Source organism: Molothrus ater, chromosome 10, assembly GCF_012460135.2.
Source record: "Molothrus ater isolate BHLD 08-10-18 breed brown headed cowbird chromosome 10, BPBGC_Mater_1.1, whole genome shotgun sequence".
Classification (NCBI taxonomy): domain Eukaryota; kingdom Metazoa; phylum Chordata; class Aves; order Passeriformes; family Icteridae; genus Molothrus; species Molothrus ater.
In genome coordinates, this window is record NC_050487.2 from 18851392 (window position 1) to 18872654 (window position 21263).

General features: G+C 42.2%; 2 protein-coding genes across 9 annotated transcripts in view; one reads left to right on the forward strand and one right to left on the reverse strand.

Annotated features, from left to right (window-relative positions):
• The window catches only part of PEX5L (peroxisomal biogenesis factor 5 like), a 102462-nt gene extending 95458 nt beyond the window's left edge, over positions 1-7004 (forward strand). For all 8 annotated transcript variants that reach the window (XM_036388727.2, XM_036388730.2, XM_054515971.1 and 5 more), the window contains one exon: positions 600-7004. In XM_036388727.2, the coding sequence (XP_036244620.1) occupies positions 600-804 (205 nt within the window). In that variant the 3' untranslated portion in view covers positions 805-7004. The remainder of the gene's footprint in view (positions 1-599) is intronic.
• A 2208-nt stretch (positions 7005-9212) lies between these two features.
• USP13 (ubiquitin specific peptidase 13) overlaps positions 9213-21263 on the reverse strand; it is a 50113-nt gene continuing 38062 nt past the window's right edge. Inside the window, exons 13-21 of the mRNA XM_036388724.2 lie at positions 20459-20633; positions 19990-20078; positions 19508-19630; positions 18159-18185; positions 17290-17433; positions 16157-16323; positions 15498-15660; positions 13843-13927; positions 9213-13210 (exon numbers count right to left, since the gene is read on the reverse strand). Coding sequence (XP_036244617.1) covers positions 13117-13210; positions 13843-13927; positions 15498-15660; positions 16157-16323; positions 17290-17433; positions 18159-18185; positions 19508-19630; positions 19990-20078; positions 20459-20633 — 1067 coding nt within the window. The 3' untranslated portion in view covers positions 9213-13116. The remainder of the gene's footprint in view (positions 13211-13842; positions 13928-15497; positions 15661-16156; positions 16324-17289; positions 17434-18158; positions 18186-19507; positions 19631-19989; positions 20079-20458; positions 20634-21263) is intronic.

The following is a 21263-nucleotide window of genomic DNA, read 5'->3' on the forward strand; positions in this document are numbered from 1 at the left end:
CACAACTGCCATGTGGAGATTCATTTTCAGGCTGGAGGCATCTAAGAATAAAATGATCAGAATATAGCCACATAATCTCAGCTATGGTAAAATGTTGTCATAACTTTTTACAAAGGACTAAAAAGCAGTTTTGTAGCTCTACGTGTAAGTACTCTTATAATCAGTGGGATTGTTCTTGCACTTAAAATAGTCCTGCTCTTAAGAGCCTCTGTAAAAGAAAATGTAAGAGCCTGTCTTTTAAAGGGAAACTTGAGTTAAACTGCTTCTAGTAGTTCATGCCATCAAAAAGATCCTTCAGGGATGAAGGTGATATTCAAGGTGATATTCCAGGATCCTATCTGTCAGGCTGAGACATGAAGATGAAGGGGAATTTTGCTGCAATGAAGACAGTACCCCCACATGTTTGGGCAGACTGAGTTTTGTGTTACCCCAAGCCAGGCCCTCCTGTTTGATGAAAATCAAGCAAGAACAACACATTGCAGTATTTTACATTGTAAAATGGTGTATTTAAGCCTGTCATGGAACTTTAGAAAGTTTGCCTGTAGTTATTAAGCAAATTATAATGCTTGTTTCTTTTTTCTTTTTCTTCTTCCCTACAGAGAGGCTGTCAGCAACTTCCTCACTGCTCTCAGTTTGCAAAGGAAAAGCAGGAATCAGCAGAATGTTCCCCACCCTGCTCTATCAGGCAATATTTGGGCAGCACTTCGGATTGCTCTGTCTATGATGGACCAGCCAGAACTATTTCAAGCTGCCAATGTGGGTGATCTAGACATTCTCTTAAGAGCTTTTAATCTAGAGCCGTAATAAAAAGGATTCACAAATTTATTAAATTGTATTAGGAAACAGAAAACTTTTTTATTACTCATCCCCAAATGACCACATTTTCCAAAAGATCATGACTGTAGATCGGTAGGGGAATTCCTTCAGACATTATTCATAAAGGGAAAGTTCAAAAGCCCAAAAATAGTGTAAATAAATTCAAAGTCAAAGGGTTGAAATGAGCTGTGGCTAATCGGACAAAGCCCTGAACTAGATGAAATAGCAATTTCTGAAGAATCTCCATCCCATGCAAGCTATATCTCTCTATATACATACAGCTGTAAAAAGAAAAGTATCTTAAGAAGAAACCTAGATAATGGTTATTGCACCTTAGAATGGCAAGCAGTGCATCCAAGGAACCTGCTTAGTAGCTCATTGCACTATGCTGACACCACTTTGCTCCACAGTGGGCATTCCCTGTCCTTTGGTTTCTTTGATGAAAAATCTTCCCAAGATCCATTTTTAACACAGCTCTGAAAATAGATGCATGTAAAAGGGATGTGTTTTGTTTTGAATGTATTTATTAGCTGGCAATCAATGTTTTGCTTCCAAAGGTGCCTGGATTAATTTGGGCCCAGTTCTGCAGGCTCATAAGCCATGTGCAATGTCAGGAGGAACATGGTCCATGCAGGGCTATGGGGTGAGGCCAGGTACATTTGGGGAAGCCAAGTGCTGCCAGCAGAAGAGGCAATTTGCACTGGAATTGTTGCTGTTCCAACCAGCTGTCCTTGATCTGGGACAGTCTGAAGGAGCTCATGGCAGGGTCTGCACCTTTCTGTGTACTTATGCACTTTAATCTTTCTTTTTGTAAAATAGTGCTATGCTTTTCTTTTAGTCACCAAAAACGGAATGTACAGGATGGCCTTGTTGGCAGAGAGGACCAAATATAATTTCCTGAAATGTAATGAGAGGGTTTTCAATATTTTTATGTTTAAAAATGCAAATACAGTATGAACTGCATTAACAGCTAGAAAGATTATTATATGCATCCATCAGGTACTGCACATTTACCTGCATGTGCATGCACATACATGTTGTATGCAAATTATGTCATTTCAGAACATAACAGGCTACAGATCTTCATTGCAAATGAAGAAAAATATTTGTAGGAGTTACTGCCCACAGACCATGCTCAAGGGAAAACTTTCCCTAAAGAAATTGGTCTGTACAAAGCTTGTAGGATTGAGAGCAAGGCTTGATCCTGCTGTTATGGCAAACAGCAGCAAAAGTCTCCACGGCCTCCATGATACCAGAGAAAATCCTTAGATAACACCAGTATGTGTAGCTGCTCACAAATGTGTGCATAAACACACAATTTTCATTTTCCCTGGCTGGATGAATGGGGAGCAGGGTTGGGGCAGTACCAATCCCTGATGAATGGATTGATTCAGCTACAATCAAACACATTTAGCTCAGGGTGAATGTGTCAATCAAAGAAGGAAGAGAAATTTTTAGGAGGTGATTTTCAGTTGCTGATATTTTAAATATTTTTCCTGAATAGTGAAAGATAAAAAGTGTTATTGGATGTGTTGATCTGTGGTCAGGAATTCAATTTGCAGAGTAGCTATGGGAATGTGTTAAAGTGGGACAAATAGCACATTTCCTATAAACAACATATGAAGAAAAATCCAGCTCAGAGGGATAAAAAAAGAAATCCAACTGCACAGATCACAGAGAAAGATGCTCTGTGGGAGTTGGACAGTTTCACCAGTACAAACCCAAAGTTTCTTGCAGCTGTCTGTTATTTTGAGCCACCACTTAAAGGAAAATTCCATGTTAAGACAGTGTAATCACTGCATCTAATCACCATCTCTAGGTTTTTAAATAAAAATAATTGTCATTAGGAAAATAAAAGTCTTACTCCTCACTCTCTCCCACTCAGTAGAGACGACAAAACAGCCACCAAAATTTTTTAAGAGTGCTGTATTAATTCCTTGTTTACACATATATTCCTGTTTACCTGTCAGGTGTTTCATAACTGATTCCTGCAGCTTTCTCTAAGGATGGGAGTGCCTGGGAATGTCACTTTGGCTAAGTGGGCTGCTGTGTGCATATCTGCTGACAACAGTTTGCTCTTTTGCTTTGACAGCGATGTGTGATGACAGCTCTTTATTGATAAGGCAGAGCAGAAGGTGCAGTGCAATTGAATCTGGGAAGTGATAAGAGAGAAGGGAGGCAGCTTTGAGAAGAGGCTGTAAAGCAAAGGCATATGTGCTTAGGTTTTGCTTGATGCCCTGCCATCACACAAGTTCTTCCAGGATATCCTTTGTGCTGTGGTGTAGGATAATCAGTGCTTATGCAGAGGAATTAGCTGTTCAGGGACTTATTTTTGTATCTTTCAAATTAACAACAACAACAACAAAAAAAGAAATTATTTCTTAGAGTCAGAATGACAAGGGGTATTTGATTCTTGTGGCAGTTCAGTAAACATCTCCTCCAGCTTGTGGATGAGTAACACAGAAATCATTAGGAAAATGTTATGCAAGTCCAAGCCTCTCCAAAAAGAACAGACTAAGTAGGTAGCTCTTGGTTTATCCTGGGATGCACTGCTGAAAACTGCATTTATCTGCTGACATATGTCCACAGCCATGGGGCTGGCAGGAGCTGTGTGTGTAACCTTGAGACAACTCAGCAGGGCTGGACTCTGCCCTCCCAGGCAGGCTGAGCCCCCAGCCCATCCCAGCTCTGCTGCACAGGACCTGGCTCCAAAGCCTGTCCAGAGAGCTGCACAGCCTTGGAGATGATCCCAGCTGCTCTCTCTGCTCTACCTAGCTATGTGCCACTGACAGAGGCTGAAGCAGGGCAGATGACAGGGGACAGGGGCACATCTCACACAGCTCTGGACTGTGGGGAGGGGTGGGGGAGTGGCTGGAGACTGAGCTCACCTCACTCCAACAGCTCAGGCCCAGCAACTCTTGGGACTTCTGGGCACTTCCTTAGGATCCTGGGCTTTATCATCCTCCTTTAGCCCCCTCTGCCAAGCACTGCCAGTGCAGCAGGCAGGATTAGAGACAGCTTTGAGCTGACCTCCTCTTGGCTTTCCTTAAATATTCAGGACAAGTTTGTATATTTGCCTGAAACAGCAAGAGGAAACATGTGAGGAGGCTGCAGCATATTAACAACCTGAATAGAAAATTCATCTACTTGTGCTTCTAACCAAGCATGAGGCAGGATAAAGATAAATAAGGCGGGTGCTGAACAGTAGCAGATTGAGCCTGAGAGTGAGAGACAGCAAATCTGGGTCCTGTTCTCAGCACTCCCCGGGAGCTCGACCAAGCCAAAGCCTCCTGCCATCCCTGACCTGCCCAGGTGTGCAAGCAGGGAAGGAAGATGGGAACAGCATTCCTGGCACTACCTGGGAGCAGGGGGGAATCACTGCCTCCCACTGCAGGGGCCAGGTCACCCTCCCCTGGGCAGGGAGGTGACACAAACACAAGGTTGCTCTGGTCTAGGGAAGCAGTTTCACACAGAAACTACTGATTTCAGCAGAGGAGACTCAGACATTTCAGGATGCTGTGGAGCATCTGTGAGGTGAGGCCAAATTAGAGTGCTGCAATGGTGTATCACCATGTCCCACTCCTGTTTCCCTTTCTTGTTACTCCTCTCTTTTTCCAGAGGTGATTTATCACTGCCAGGTAACTGCTTCCAAGTTTTGGAACCTTTTTTTTTTTTCCTATTTTATATTTCATGCAATTAAAAAAAATAGTTTTCCTAACCCCAGCTTGGGACTGTCCTTGTCCTCAGCAAAGCTTTAGGAGTAGTTATGACCTAGGAGCCTGATCCATCAAGCTGCTGAACCTGTAAGCCTGGAGTCTGCACAGGAGTGCTCAGCACTGTGCATGACCAGTTCACATGCAAGGGTTGCAGGAGAGGGCAGGCACTGCAATCCCAGGAATTGTTTAGAGAGTGAGGTTTTGCCATGAAGGCAAAAGGCTCATGGCTGCCTGACCTCTTTAAACTGGGATGACCACAGGAGCCTGGTGGCCACAGACTGGTTTATGTCAGCTTGAAGAACCAATCTGACTTTTAGGCACACACATAAACATACCTGTGTCTAGTGGTGTTTCCTTATGATCTGACAAATCACAGCACTTGTAAAAATGTCGAGGGGGAGGTTCAAATGACACAAAACCTCATGTGACAATATTGCATGCAACTGCATTAACCAGTAACCACTATGCAATATTAACCCCCAGCATGCAGCAATGCTACCTGAGCATGTGTTTAGGGAATGCATGCAGAAGGCTCACACATAGGCTATTCTTAAACTATTGATTCATATCATCTATGGAACATTTTACAAGTCCTTTGCATCTGCCAGACTCAAATCTGAGTTGTTCATATTACCTGGAACAGGCCAGACCAAACACAGAGCCCTTTTAAAATCCCATCCTTAGAATTCACTTTGTGTCGTGGGTTTCACGTTTGCTCCAAGTGTTTAATTAATAACAGACATCTGTATAACAGCTCTTGCAGACATGTTTTAGTCCTGCTTTTAGTCCTGAGAGAAGGACCCTCTCAAGAATGAAAAAGCTAAATCTGCACAGCTTTCACAGTGAAACTGGGTTGTTTGGATTTTCACATTTTCATCTCTAGTCTCAACCACAGAACAGCCAGGTATCCTAGGAATATCCACAGAGCACTCCATGGCAGAAATAACAACTGCTGTCCTCACTGGTACAGCCAGAGCCTGAGGCCTAAACCATTGTCTGCTGGAGCCAGTGAGAAATGGAGCAGAGCATAAATTGGTTGTAGGTCTCTTTTGCCCAAACTTGCATCTGCAAAACGAGACACATTAGTTATTTTCGCATGAATTACCTGCACAGTTGAAAAAATGTGATTTCTGGTCACCAGTGTTGTCAGCTTAGCAGTTGTACAGTGAATCTATGTAATAAATGTTAATAATATACCAAGTATTCACAAAAATGGTAAGACAAAATGCACTGCACGTTGTGAAAAAAAATGGTGGATATGCAATACAGTATTATCTACTATTCAAACCTTACCTAGGCTAGAATCAGATTCCTTCATTATGGTTCTACTGATTTTTGGACTGGTGAAATAAATCAGAGGAGTGCCATGCATGAAGAGATCACTGACACTTTGAACAAAGGTAGAAAAAATGAAAAACAGGCATGTCAGAGAATCCATGGGAAGTTTCAGAGCCTCAGCCCACAAAGTAACAGGCATCAGGCAAGGTAAAGAGACAGAAGGAATCTAAATTTTCCTAAAATATGCTGTAACTTTACAAATGCTTGCAATGTGTGACAGCCCATTGAGCAAGCTTGCATGGTCAAGACTTGATGTGCTTTGATCTCTTTTCCCCTTCTACATTTACAGAATGCCATTGACATTGGCTGAACCTTTAATTTAAATAGCCTTTTTAATATCAGTAAGCTATTGTAAATTCAGAAAAATAAAAAAAATTTATAAATATATTTTATATATCAGAGTATAACATATCTAGAGTAAAATAAAACGATATAGTTTTGAGAGGCATTCTGTGTGGCTTCTTCTATATGCTGTTTGAAAACCTTTGCAATCTTGCATCAGTTCTTTTGGCTTTATTTTTAAGCCAACATAGAGGAAAGAAGTGATTCCAGGGTTGGCAGATACTTTCACCTGGGCCATCTGAAGAGCCCTGCTGCTGCTGCACAGCCTTGCAGAGCTCCCTGACCTCCTGGTGTCCATGGGGAAGTGCAGGGCAGGGCTGGGCAGCAGTGCCCAGGTGGGAGCTCAGCCCCACACCTGAATGTTTACATTCCCTTACAAAGGCTCACACTGACCCAGATTCAGAATCTGAATGTAAGAACATACTGGGTACAAGGTCAGTTTCTTACTACAGGTAACTCTGCCTCTGTCTGCTTAGTGCATTATCAGCTGTGTACAATATTAAACACAGACTATAGTTTACTGATGCTTTAATTTGGTGTTTCCCTGCACTGCTGTTTAAAATAATGTATTTCCTCAAAAGAGAATGATGTGCATACTGGATGTGTTAAATTTATTAAGGTCATAGATGACTATTTGCAAAGCACCACACTTAACGTAGTATTTTTGTACTGTAATGGAAGCATGCCTTCCTTGGGTTCTTTTCCACATATTAAATTGTATTTATTAATTGTATTTATAACTGTGCAATTTTTAAATATGTTTTAAAAATAAACTTTGTCTGTGGCTTCAAATATTTCAAAATCTCTTTTCAACTTGAAAGGGTCTTGACTTCAATTACTTAAACTGAAAGGAGGGATCTAAGTCTCCAACTGAAAGGATTTTTTCAATGAGGTATTCTATTCTATTGTTTACCAATTGAACATGCATCTCTGCTTAAAAGTTAAGTCCAGAATATGCTTTTGTTCTCATTTTTCCTAAATTCATTGTTTCTCTGAGGCAGAGTTATTTTTAGAATTGATTTTTATTTCAACATGTTGCTCAATTATACTTACAATTGGAATTTATACCAGCTGAGGCCTGGCCCAAAGGGTTCTGCACATACAGCCCATATGAGGAAAATGGGAAAAAAGTAGATAAGAATTTTTCCTGAGGACTGTGCAATAATTAAAACAGAACTAATAATACCCCAAACCAACCTTTATGAAAAGCAAAGCCAACATGCAGTGACTGAAATCACTACTCAAGCAATTTCCCACATACCACCGTAGGAGTTGGCTCTCAGCATTTTCCAGTTCTGTCCTTCATGGGATGAGGTGAAAGTGCTGACAAGGCTGGTGTCATTCCCACTCTGTGCTTCTGCTGTGAGACACCAACATAAATAAGCACAGACACGAGGGATAAAAATTCCTGTGTGCTGCTGTGGACAGAAGAGCTGACAGCCAAGAGGGGCTGGGACAGTGACAGCACAGGGCCATGGAAAAAGCAGGACTCTCTCCATGGACATGGGGCTGCTCCAGAAAAACAAACAGAATACACAGCCATGGTTTCCCTGCACAAGGAAACTCTGTCAGAAAAAAACAACTGGCTAAAACCTATGGCTTTAACCAGAACCTTCCACCAAGGAACAAAAGGGAACAGACACAAGAACCACACTAACCCTTAGGTTAGGATGAAGGTAACTGTGGGCTCTGGACACTGGTGTGTTTTGCTCGGAGATGTTAAGGCTAGTTTAGTTCTTTTTGCTCAAATGCACTGACAAAGCAGCAGCAGGAAAATCCTTTGGTTATGTGCTCCAGATCAGGAACACAGCACTGCTGTCCTAAAGCCAAAGACAGTGGGAGAAAAGCATCGGTACCAAATCCACATGCAAAACTGCTCAAAAATCACTGCTAAAGACATCTGAAAACATAATCACCCACTCCAAACAGCTGTCAGTCATGCAGTAACTGTTTTCAATAATTTTACAGCATTTCAGTAATTTTACAGGCTGTCAGTGCTGCCCTTATTTGGGTTAGCCTTGTAGTACGCCTGAGGGACACAAAGGTGCAACTTCCCACATCAGTGAGGGGGAGCAGAGGGTGGGAACTCATCAGGTATCCAACACTGCCTCCCACAAACAGCCTGCAACAGTCAGGCACAAATCCTATCCAGGAAACTCCTGGAAATTGTGAACAGAGCTGGTTAGCTTCTACAGGGAGCCACTCTCCCACCTCTTCCAGTTGCCACAAGTGGTGCAAACAGCGTGGCTTGGGTTGCCATGGACACAAAGGACATCTGTGATAGAAGAGAAACCAAAACAGATCATTATTAAGTTTAGACTTCAGAAGCTGAACCATCTCTACATTTCTTATCACTCAGCATGGCACATGTCCTCTACTTCTGTGTCAAGAAGTGTCACTGACCACAGCAGATTTACCTCCTACCTCTCTTCCAGTTGCTGGTCCCATGATCCTATAAAAAGTTGTCACCCCTCAGTCTTCTTTTTCAGCCTATTGCATCTACCAGAGTCCCAAAAGTCACATTTCCATGTAAAGTCCTTACACGTGAGGAAAACAGAGTTCTTCTCCTTTACTGAGCAGCAGAAGAAATTTCTGAGTATGAGGAATTACAGACCATGATAAAGCAGAAATTTGGAGTGGAATGACAGCACTATTCCACACAAACATTGCCAACTCTTGTGATCAAAGAACATCAACAGGCCTAATAGTTCAAAACAAACAAGCCAGTCTTAACTTAAAACCTGTTTTCTATTTTTGCCATGTTGTGTATCCACTCAGGGCTTGGGGATTTTACTTGTTTGGTTTTTTTTTAAATCCACAGAAATGCCAGGAGTCACAAGAAATCAAGAGTCTCACAAATCTCTCTGTTCCCTATGCAGGGTCTTTTTAAGTAAAACACCAAATGTGAACACAAAGAGTGAGAGGCAGCATCAAAACACATTCTGTCTATTCCTCTCCAGTTCAGACAGGAATAAAGCAAGAATCCACACAGTCACCAGATGTGAGAATATTTCTTTTTAATTTAAAACGGTTGCAACAACGTCATTCACAGCCTTTCTCATCTCAGACAAATACTCTCCAGAAAGTTAACGGTGCTTCAAGCAAACAACTCCGAATGGTGCAAAGTAAACCAGGACAGACACTTCCAGGATACAACAGTAAAACCACTGAAGACTGAGTAGAAATCAGACACCAATCTCAGCCATTAAGGTAGGAAGGGCGACAAGGAAAACAATAAAATGTCCAGTTCCATATTTTGCATAGACTTCCAATGCATGAGAACAGCAAAGAGGATAAAAATGGCTGCTGCCAGGATGGAGAACAAAAGGAATCAGTTGGAGAGGTTTCTAAGGAAATCTAATGAGCTCTGGATGCATCCACATTCTGAATATGTTCTGTGACCTGGTGGAGGCTGTCTGAATCAAAGAACTGGGCTGATGTTGGTTTCACTTACACCAAAGTCAGTCAGAGGTAATGGCACTGAACCCAGTGGAGTTACAAGTGATTGGGAGTTCAGAAACATCTACACTTATTTTAAAACTACAGGTCTGAATAAATTAATTTTTACCCTAATTATATTTTAGCTAGGAAGATTAAATAGGAGTTTGAGTCTACATGTGTTTTGGAGACAGGAGATTGTGATTCAGAATGAGAAGTCTACTGGATCCAGCATGCTGCTAGGAATAAGAGAAGAGGAAATCAAGGAAAAGTTATTGAGTTTTTCTTCCTTCCTTTCTCCTAACCTAAATGTACCATACAAAAAAGTAAAAATAAGTCTGAGAAATAAGAGCATTATTTACTGCCAGGTCCTGGCTTGCCGTGATTCTCAGGTCAGATTGTCTCTAACAGCTCACAGGGATTTTTCTCCCTCCATTCTTTTTTGTCAAGAAGCTCCCAGCTCACGGAGCCCCCAGCACCCAGACAGGGAGAGTGCCCAGGCTGTGCCCTGGCACATTCAGCACATTCAGACTGCAGCAGGCACAGCCTGGCAGATCAGTCATCTCCTCAGAACAGTCTGTTTGAGTGGAGCTTCTGCAATGCTGGAGTTTAAAAAAACCCAAAACTCCTCTGCCCCCCATTAGGGTGAGGAGTCAGGAGTTTACAGCCTACTCCTCCAGGTTCTTGATGTTCTTCACACAAAACCCATCACAAAAGGGAGACAACTTAACCAGCCACTTGAAAAAAGGGAGGGAGGCCACTGTTTTGGGAGAGAATAAAGTAATTCCTCAAGCACCTGACTGAAGAACTCCTAACATATTTTTAACTGCTAAATTTTAGAAAACCTGAAATCCTTTCCCCTAAACTGCTCCCTGAACTCCTGACTAACTTTGGTTTGGGCAGGCAAAACACAAAAGTGATGAACTGAGAAGAACTCCAGGACCTGAGCTGCTCCAATTCACTCACCACAGTCACCATTTCCAGTTTATCACCCTCCAGATGTGCCTCCTGAGGCCAGGCAGCTCCACAGCCATCACAGCTCTGGGATGCACCAAGCACTTTGCAAGATTCCAGCTCCATCCTTGAGCCTACAAGACCAGCCATGCTTCCAGTTGGGTAATGAACATGGGGGTTACTCAGCTGGCCTTAATTTACCCAATATTTCTAAATAAAAAGGCAGCAGTCACCAGATCTTGGTGGTTTCTAAATAGCCCTTTAAGTTCATGAGGCAAGAGGGAAGCTGTTGTGTTGAACTTTGGAATATACATGGGAATTTAAAAAAAATAATTAAAAATTAAAGTAAGGGGGGGGGGGAAAAGGCCTTTTCTCCTTTTTCTACTGCCAGAATGAAGAAACACACATATATACAGAAGTTTTGCTCTTTCACTTTAAATAGAATATGTATCACTGCATAATTTGCTGATCCCATTTTCAAACCTGTCACTTTCTGGTGAAGTCCTCAAATATCCAAAATCTGGAAGAAGCAAAGAAATTACTGGCAGCTTTTATTTCGTCCAGAACTGGTGGCTCAATAAGCTGAATGTCACAGGGGCCACTCATTAATGTGCCAGGACACTGCACTAATGTGTCCATAAGAGCTCTAAGTGCAGGGAGCTCTCCCAGCAGTGAGACACCTTTACACTCTACAGAATTATTGCACTGGAATTTCTCTCACAATCTTTTATGATCAAAACCTGATTAAAATACTAACAGTGTGTTTTGGCTCTGTGTGAGGCTTTATGACGGGAGGGAGAATTATTTTTCCTCAGACAATGCAAAAACTAAAATTCCCTTCTCATAAACAGATGTTTAATTTGGGTTCTCTTCTGTAGAGTGTAGCTGCCTGAATTTTGCTATTAAAACTTGCAGGCACTAACAGCAGAGAAAGTGTAATGATACCTCTCTGGCTGTCCTGCACTCTGCAAAAAAAAGTTGGGTTTTTGGGGTTTTTTTGGTTTGTTTTTTTTTTTTTTTTACTGCTGCAATTTATTTTGAGGGCTTGGTAACATTGTACAAAGCAACTCCAGCAATAGCCTCTAAGCAGTGTCCAACACTGTGAACCTTTGGGTTTGTTCTTTTTTTCTGAATCATGAGGTTTTGCACTCACCATTGTAATTTCTCTAGAATCAGTGTTTCCAAATATAATTTAAAAATCCACATATGCATTCTCACCTGTGAAAAACACTTAAATAACACCATAAAAATTAAAAAAACAGACAGGAAAGGCCAGCCCCTGCCTACCCACCCCATCATCCCTGCCAGAGATATCAGACCCCTTTTAGAAGGTGTCTGTTGAAGAGATCAGATTATTGATGCATTTGCAAGTTTAAAGTAAGTGAGAATATCAATTCAAGGGGGGTTTTACTGTGGTTTTTTTTTGTTCCTGTTGGTTGTTGCTGTTTTGGTTTGGTTTTTTAACGGAGGAAGAGAGGGGTAAATCAATAAATCAGAAAACTCACCCAGCAATTTCCCGCACTCAGATATGAAAGTCAATATTTAAGCAATCTTTAGCAGAAAGCAGGATTGCACTGCAAGTACTTTGTCAGGGGGTTGATTTCAGATGGAATATGAATGAATGGTCTAGATAAAAATTTCCCTGACATAAATATAATGGGGCATTAAACCCTTCTTTACCTCCTCCATATGAAAACAAAATTTAAATAACAGCATTGCCTTTCCTGAGGGTGTGCATTTAATTTCATAGTCAGAAAGTCTGCTGCTTTTAGCCATCTGTAATCCTGAATCTGTTGGTAGAACTTAGAAAATAAACATTCAAGTGAAGATGAAGAAACTTATGCCTGCAAAAACAAAATTTCTCTTTGGCAAAAAATGTACAGGGCTTGACAGGAGATTGCTCCTGTCTCCATTAGTCTCTTAGGCTTAAGCCTGGAAAAGTCAAATCAAGATACTGTACCACTGAATCCCAACAGATACAACTTCAGCTGACTTTTCTCACTGCACTGAAAATAATCTCTGAAAAAGGACATTCTGCTTTGAAGAACAGCCACAAACCCCCTCCTTTCAAATGATTTCTCTACATGATCTGGACTCTGGATGAAAACACAGGCTCCCAGTCACCAAAGACACAAATATCTGTTTGTGGTCTTCAAAGGATGCAGGGGCAGGACAGGCAGGAGCTCGGCTGAACTGTTTTTGTTCAACACTGAAGCTTCCATATTCTCCACACACTAGCTGCAAACTCCACCAGAAATCCACATGGCCTGTAAGGTGTATAAATTTAAAACAATGTCCTATACAGCACCTAATAGAAATCTTCCATCTAACACTTAAGGCGGCATCAAATGATTGTTTTTAAATACACTATAAACATCCCATGGTTTCCTTTGCTTTTTGGCAGTCCAAGGGTTAAGGGGTCTTTTGTTGGTTTTAGATTTTTATTGTAGGCTTTTTTTGGGCAGGTTAAAAAGGCTTATGGCTTCTTAAGGCCAGGTGATAGATTTGAGGCCTAACTTGGTATCCTGTGGTAAAAATAAATGTAGCCCAGGTCTTTGGGAGGTCGTTCTGAGGCACAGACCCTAAGGTCGTTGTAGATCACCCATCTGAAAGGAAAACAAGACTGATTACATTCCATGAATATAAAAATCACCACAGATTTATCAGAGACTTCTCAGACTCAAACCTCAAAGAGTTTAAAATCTAAAATTAGGCATTGTAATGAGAACAAAGGATCAGAGAAACAGCTGAACCAGCTGCCAGAGTCAGGAATTGAAAAGGAGGAGGGATGTACAGAGGAATGTGTAGTTACAGCTCAAATGAAGGAAAATCAGGGATTCCCAATGTCAAATAATGGGAGCATATCAGAATCACAGCCAAGATCAGCACCACAGCACCAGCAGCACCAGTATCAGCCCATGGTTCCATGGCTTTCTACTCATGGGCAGCAAAAGGAAGTTGGGAAGAGCTCAGACAAACTCAGCCAGATACAGAACCAATTCTCCAAACTGAATAGAGATTTGGAATGGTGAGCACAGGAGAGCCAGTGGTACATCTCACCACACACTCCAGTGGGATCAGAACTGACTCGTCACATCTGTGACAATTTTCATTTTTTTGGTGGGAAACCTACAGATGGTACCAGCCCATGTTGTCTGCCTTGAGCACACCCTGCTCTGTACAGATGCTTCAGATCAAACATTTGCTCATCCCATGTGTCTCTCCCAGCTGCACTCACCTTCCTTCCTTTCTGAGGTGACAAACGTAGTGGCCACTCATTGTGGATGTTCCCATGTGGCTGATGAACCCAAACAGCTCATACCCTGTTTTAAGAAATACAAATGGCACCCTAAGTCTTTCACTGCTACCACTGCAAGATGACTCCAGGGGAAATGTTCTAATACTGGAGAAGCAGCTAAGCACTCCCAACACAGACTCTGCATCCCCAAACTCAGTTTCTGACTTCACACTGCAGCATGTTCCCAACTTAACTAGTGGCTCAGATTCACTGTCAAACATCAATCCAAAATCAAACCCACAGAGACCTGTGCACATACAGCAGGGCTGTGATCACAGCCCCTGCTAGGAAAGAAAACAGCAGATTCATCCCCAGTTCACAGAGAGCACCACAGAAAGTGCCAAGCAGGAAGCTCATTCTGCACACAAATTAGCTATGTCTATATGTGTGATCACAGATCTCCTATAAATCGAAAAACACAGAAGTCTATATTTCAGCATAGACGAGAGGACAGGAAAGAAAGCTCTTCCTTTAACACAAGGACAATTTTTATGCTTAAAGTGTCTGGAGAGTTCAGCCCTGGTTCTTGATCCCCACCCATTCATGCCATTCACCTGAATTACCACTAAAACTAAAAGGATACCTTCTTTCAGGGTATTGCATAAGGACATGGGCCTGGATTTTGCTGGAGAGGAGCTATTTCACAGAATCATGTTTGTTATTAGGATTTCAGGCACTCAGTAAAGGGTCTCCGTCTATAAAGGCTAAATACCACAAAAATAATTATTCCAAGTTTGGAGATGGGGGGGTTTAACTTAGCAAAAATCAATGTTTCCCATGCCTCCAAAAGACTGAAGGTTGATATTTATAATGTTAATATAACAGTAGCAACTACAGACACAAAAATCAAATTGGTAATTTTTTTTTTCCTAGACCTTTACATTCAAGATCAGAAGTAGAAGTTTAGAACATACTACAGTTATTAGAACTCATCACTAAAGACTCTTCAAAAAACTTTCTGTGACATCCTTAGCACCACCACTGAGCTTTTGTACTCCAGTGCTGTGACACCTCCAGGAGGTTCTTCTCAACTTTGCCTGCTGTACATTAGCCCCATCTTGTGGTTTATTTAGCAGCAGTGTGACAGAGAATCTCAACCAAAAGAAAACAAAACATGCAGGACACCAACTGTACTTGTGACATTGTGAATAAGGAACTTGGCTGAAGGGATTATCAAACTGTCCAGCAGACCACAGGAGGACAGAAACTCAGGTGGTCTGTAGCAGCAGTGCTGTCTTTAGGATGCTCAGCCTCTGAACATTTAAACATTCTAGATTTTCTTTGTCTTTTTATCTTATAGCAATGGAACAAAAAGTAAACCTAGGCCAGGAGAGACTTGTGTGCCCTGGTAGCAAAAAATTTTGGGCTCTTGCTATTCAGTGAGTCCAAGCAGAGTTTTCTGAGCAAACACAGCCCACAGAACTCAGTGGCCCACAGAGCTGTATCAGCCCCAGAAACAAGACTGCAAGTAAATTGTCTGGATCTTGTCCAAAAGAACTCACAATACCTACTTTCAAAACAGAAAGGAGCTCTATGAACGGGGTGGGTGTGACACAACAGAATGGCAGCCAGGTCTAAGCTGAAGCAGAACTTACTTCCAGGGCCATCTTTGATCCTGGGTCCCTCTGACCCTGTGTCTGCAAGGATATTGGCATTAGCATTGTTCTCCATATCCATTGTGTCCAAAGCAGGGTCACTTTCTTCCTCAGGGTCAGGGTGGCTGAAGATCCACTCCAGTGCACGCTCCAAGTTGTTGTTCTGCCAGTCAAACAATCAAAAGAGCAGCCTTTAATACTCTCTAACATCACACTGCCACTCACCAGCCTTTGAACAGAGTAAGGATCATGTTTACTTAAAAATTGCACTTAAAAATTGTAAGATACCTCTACCTCCCTGGAAAACAATATTCAGCAAGCACTCTGCAAAAGCTTGACATATGGAAAAGAAATAATCCCACAATTAAGACCCACAGCCCCCTGCTCTTATCTTGCAGACACAGTCTCCAGGCATCCAGGTTATTTTTCAACAGGTATGTTTTCCTCACTGCCTTCCACACTGCCATTGCAGTGAAGCACACAAAGCACCTTCCCCACTCCAGAGAAGCAAGGCATCCCACACTTTGCCAGGACAGTTCCAGGCTCACCATCCACTAACTGGGTTTTTGCACACATTTCAAAGGCATCTGAGCACCCACAAGCACAAAGCACAGAACATGAAACAAAGCCCCAGTGCTACCAATAACCCATGAACTCACTGTTGCCTTCAGCGCCTGAATTGCCACATTCCTCTGGAATCCCATGGAAATGATGATTGCAACCATCTCTTCAGGAGGCTGGTTATCTAACCCTACAGCTCCTAAAGCAGCTGCCCCACTGGAAGCAACTTCTCCAAATGCAGGTATGACCAATGGCTCAGCAAAGTCTGGAACAAACAAACATTCATCAGTTCCTTCTTTTGCCTCACTTAACTAGAAAATCAACAACAAACACAAACAAACAACACACAGGACCTCAAAAGCAGTCCTGAAATCAATGTAAGTTCATTTTGCTGGCATCTAAATTCAGACTTAGATGTGTGGAAAGCCTTAAAAACAACAAAATGAATGTGCACTTTACAAAATATCTAGGTGCATGTGCTCATTCTGAGCAGACTGGAAGAACTCAGCACATTGCAGAAGTGAAACAACTGCAGGAAAGCAGCAAAGATTGGTATGGAAGCAATGATGGCATCAGGATAATAGACAACCCAGTGCAGAGATGTAAAATGAACTGATTCCATATCTGGAAATGTCTGCTAAGCCCAAGTGAAACTCATTCCCCCTTTACACAAGCAACACAAAAGCTCATGGTGAAGCGTGAACTCAACCAAATCTGGAGTTTCCTGGCAAGGGAGTACTCAGTGCTGAATCATGAGTCCAAACTTTGCACAGATGAAACACAAGGAAGTGGAGAACATCTAGCAGCCCTGTCCATCACTAGACAGCCCAAGTATGGCATGAATGCTCCAGCCTGAGCTAGAGAAGGCTGATATGGAAGGAAAGCATCCAGACCACAGGATTCTTTGTACTTACACTTGGTCACAAGTCAGCTTCCCCCTTAGGAGCACGGACCTAGCCAAAAAGTGGAAACAGAGCTGGCCCACACCAGTGGTGAGGACAGGACTTCTGGTGTAGCTTAGTTTGTTGTCTTCTTCTAGGCAGAGGACACCACATAATGGTCAAGATCTGCACATCCCAGGAGCAGCTTAGGAAAATTCACTCACACCTCCAGGTTTCCCAGGTGGGGAAGGGGGGGTCGCTGTTTCTCTGTCACACATTATAAAATTTCTACTGACTGCCAAAATCCACAACCAGGAGCTGAGTTTAACTTACGCCCTCCAGTGACTGACCTGGTTCTTCCATGTGTGCAATGATCCAGTTGAAAGCAACTTCAGCACCCAGGTTGCCTGTATAGTACACAGCCTTCCGACATGCCTCCAAAGGAAAGCCCATCTCTGCCAGCTGCATAACTGAAGACTCATCAATATCTAGGGCTGCAAGAAAGGACCTTCTAAAATATAAAAGTCTCATTTCATCCATTGCATAATATTTCTTATTGTTACTCACGGTGCCATACATTATAGTACTTATGGCTTGGAATTGGTTTAGTACTTCAATAAACCCACAGCCATCAGACAACAGCCTTGTACAAAGCATTACAGTTGTTGTTATGGACTTTCTGATAATCTTTTGTCTCAGCAGGGACACAGATCCTCACACAGATCATTAAATCTTGATGAATTCCTACAGGATTCTATTTATTTTAAAATACCTCAGCACTGGATTTTAAGGGGTGAGGAAGTCAGGTGCTGAGCTCAGCTAGAGATGGCAGCCAAAACCAAGCCCCTCTCAAAGGCAGGATGTTGCAGGTTAGAGAAATAACAGCTGCCAGATCTGGCAGCCTCTGGATGACAGGGTCAGACAGCTTTATGTGAGATCAGAGTGCAGAGGGAGCCAGGATAAAGTGGCTGTGACCTCCAGGACTGCAAGATCCTCCAGAGGAGCAGCAGGCAGAGGAGCAGCTCATATTCTGGCTATACCAACCCTCAAAGAGAGTACTGCACACAAGAAAGCAAACACTGAACAAGCACAGAAATCAGCTTTTATTTGGAAGCATGCAGGGCAAGGCTTCATGCATCTCTGAGGATGAGGAGAGAGAAGCCATCAGCTGAGCAAAAGCATAGCAATTTTTTAAGCAGTAGAAAAATGAGATACGTACACTCCACGAAATGGTTTGTCATGTGATCTGAAAATTAACAATGGAAAAAAACAGGGAAAAGGCTAAGTAGATCCATATGGGTAAAACAATTCCATATTTTTAAACTCATAGAAATATTTGACCTCATGGAGACAGGGCAGTTTCATCCTTATTTTCCTGATGTTTTTGCCATGAATAGAGCAAGGATATTTCTGCTCACTAATTGTTTTCCCTAACTCAGTTCAGAGCAAAGTGTCACTGATACCATAAACCAGTAGGAAATAAGGCTGATGGCTGACCTAAGCAAGAATCTTTTAAAAAAAGCACCATCACCCATGCATTTACACTAAAACTAGGTCAGTCCATTCAGCAAGAGGGTAAGAAGGTACAGGCCTTTGTGAGGAACTTACACAAATAAGGGATGGAATTAAAACCTTTAGGGAATTGAAGTTTGTCATATCCTTGCTCTGCACACAATTTCAGGTACTAGCTTTCTTTCACATACATACAGCATGGTATTCTGCCACCATTATTATAAATATCCAAGCAAATGGGGGCACTCATGTCATGAGAGCAGCTGCATTACTGGCTTCATATTAAATACTAAGGCACTCAAACTTCAGTCATCTGGGGGGAAGTGCAGCCACCTGGGTCTAAGGTCACACCATAAAAACATGATTTTACTTGCTATAAACCATTTATTCTCCAGGGAAACCCAGGGAATAAAGACAGCACAGCATTTTAATCACTTCTCTTTCTTTCTTCTCCACAAACATTATAATCAGCTGTTTGCCATCTTCTCCTTGAGACACAGCTTTTTTTAATGGCAGCTCATATACATCCAGGGAAGAGGACTGTGCATACAGGCACAGCTACTAGGGTCTAACAATTCTTGTATTTTTAAAGTGAGCAAAATTTAGAGTCTTAGCCTATGCCTGGAAAGCTGTTCTCTTAAACTGTAGTCCTTTGTGTATTAAGTATTGCTGTGCTGTGCTGGACCTGGGAAGTGCACAGTGGCTTTACTCCAAGGGAGTCATGGGGATGCATTGAAAGTTCTCTGGAGAGAGTCAAGGAAGCAACATCAATTATTAAACCTTCTAGGGAAAAGTGTCCCTACCCATGGCAAGGGGTTTGGAACTAGATGATCTTTAAGATCCCTTCCAACCCAAAAAACTCTGTGATTCTATAATAAATCCCCAAAACAGGAAAGCTGGAAGAACTAGAGTTGTCCAGTAGGGAGGGAAAAAGGCTGTGGGGTGTTTTGAGAGTCAATGACAGAAGCACAGAGCTGGGTTTTTGTTCATAGTTCAAGAGAATCCCCATGTGCTAGAAGGAAAGGGTAAAACAGGAGAGAGTAGGTCAGTAAATACCTTTTGGGTCATCAGGAATGACAATGGGAGGAGCAATGTCTGGGAGTTCCTCTTCTCCTGGCTGGAGCCCCCTGGCCCGAAGGTGAGTGATATCCAGGAAATCTGGCATGTCTATAGAAACATCTACAAGAGCAGAGAAATGGGCTAAGCTTCTGCAGCCAGCAAAATGACCTTATGGTGCAACCTACGCCTTCAGAGAGAGAACTCTGGTACTCAAGGTACAGGAACAGCCAGGACTCTCCTTCTGCAAAGAGCTCTTAGAGAAATTTGGAATGCCAAAGCACAATTTAACCAGCTCAGATTACATGAAACTGTGTTTTAACTCCACAGACCTGATGGATTGGTTAGATTTGTTGTAAAAGGGAAAAAGATTCAATTAGGACCTTCACAGTACAAACTTATTACTTGAGTCAGGTCCTCACTACAGTGTGCACATCTTATTAATTATCTGGGATAGAAAGGTAAATAAAACAAGCACATACCAAGCTTTTTGGGTATCCAGTCAAGGCCAAAGGTGAATTTCTTTATCTGCACCACTAAGTACTCAGGAAAGGAAGCAAAACGGGAAGTCCTGTGAAGGACAAGAAACAGAATTCATTGAAATCAGGCAACAGAATCCCCAGCAGCACAGATCCCAGTACCTCATGCACACTGAGATGAGCTACTGCTGCTTGATACAAAGGATACAACCCTACAAGCATTTAAAGTTCAAGTTCTCAACAACCAGACTGCATCACTTCTTGGACTCTGACCATTGAGAACAATTAATTTCCTGCTCAGTTCATCATTACAACTCTTGCAAGGCTTGATCTGCACATCCCATTGATGAGCCCCAACACTAATGTGATGCCAGAGCTCACTGTGCATTTGTGTGTTTCTCTCTGCACCACGTCCAGGCAGCAAGATAAGCACAGAGCACAGTTTTTAACAGGCAGGCAGACACACACTTACTTAACTCCTGCAGATTTTGCTTGAAGGGCACTGCTCCAGAAATCCTCTACATTGCTTGGTTCAGAAAAGGCCTGCAGACAAGCACTAAATGGGATCTTGGCACGGACCAGCTCTGGCAGAGGTCTCCTTGCAGCTTCTGCTTCTCGCCTCTTCAGTTCATAGGCGATTAATTCATCTGAGAAATACACACAACACTAGAAGCTAATGAACATTGTCAGGGTTATGTGTTCCTCATCAGGCTTATTTCTGCAAGTTTTAGAAATGCAAAAATCTACTTAGCAATAAAAGTTTTATGTACTTTTAACTAGGCATGAAATCTTTTTGTCTGCATTGGGGTCAGGAGCTACACTTACAGCCACATCTCTAAGGTTTGTCTAAGGTTCACGGTGAAAACACAGAACTGGAAATACCAGGAAATTAAAACTTTGCCACGACAGCCAAAATCCTGTGTGAAGAGTAATGCCACACATCCACTTTATCAGAGCTCAATCTGAGCTGGAAAGTCATTGCTGTCTATCTGTGTCATCTGACTTTTTAGACAGGCCAGGATTATCTATGATCTAGAAAAAGTCTTGACACTGGTAAGCTGAGCAGTGCCATATGGTAAATTCACAAACTAATCTGTCTCCTGAGTCATTACCTGGAAATAATATGTTCTTTTAAAAGCAACAGAGTCATCACTGAACAGATGAACAAAGAATGAAAAGTTCTCTTAAACTTCTTGTCCAGTGCAAGGAGTTGCAGCCTAGGTAAAGAGGAGGTAGAATTCTCCTCCTTGTGGTATTTCGTAGGATCTCATCAAACA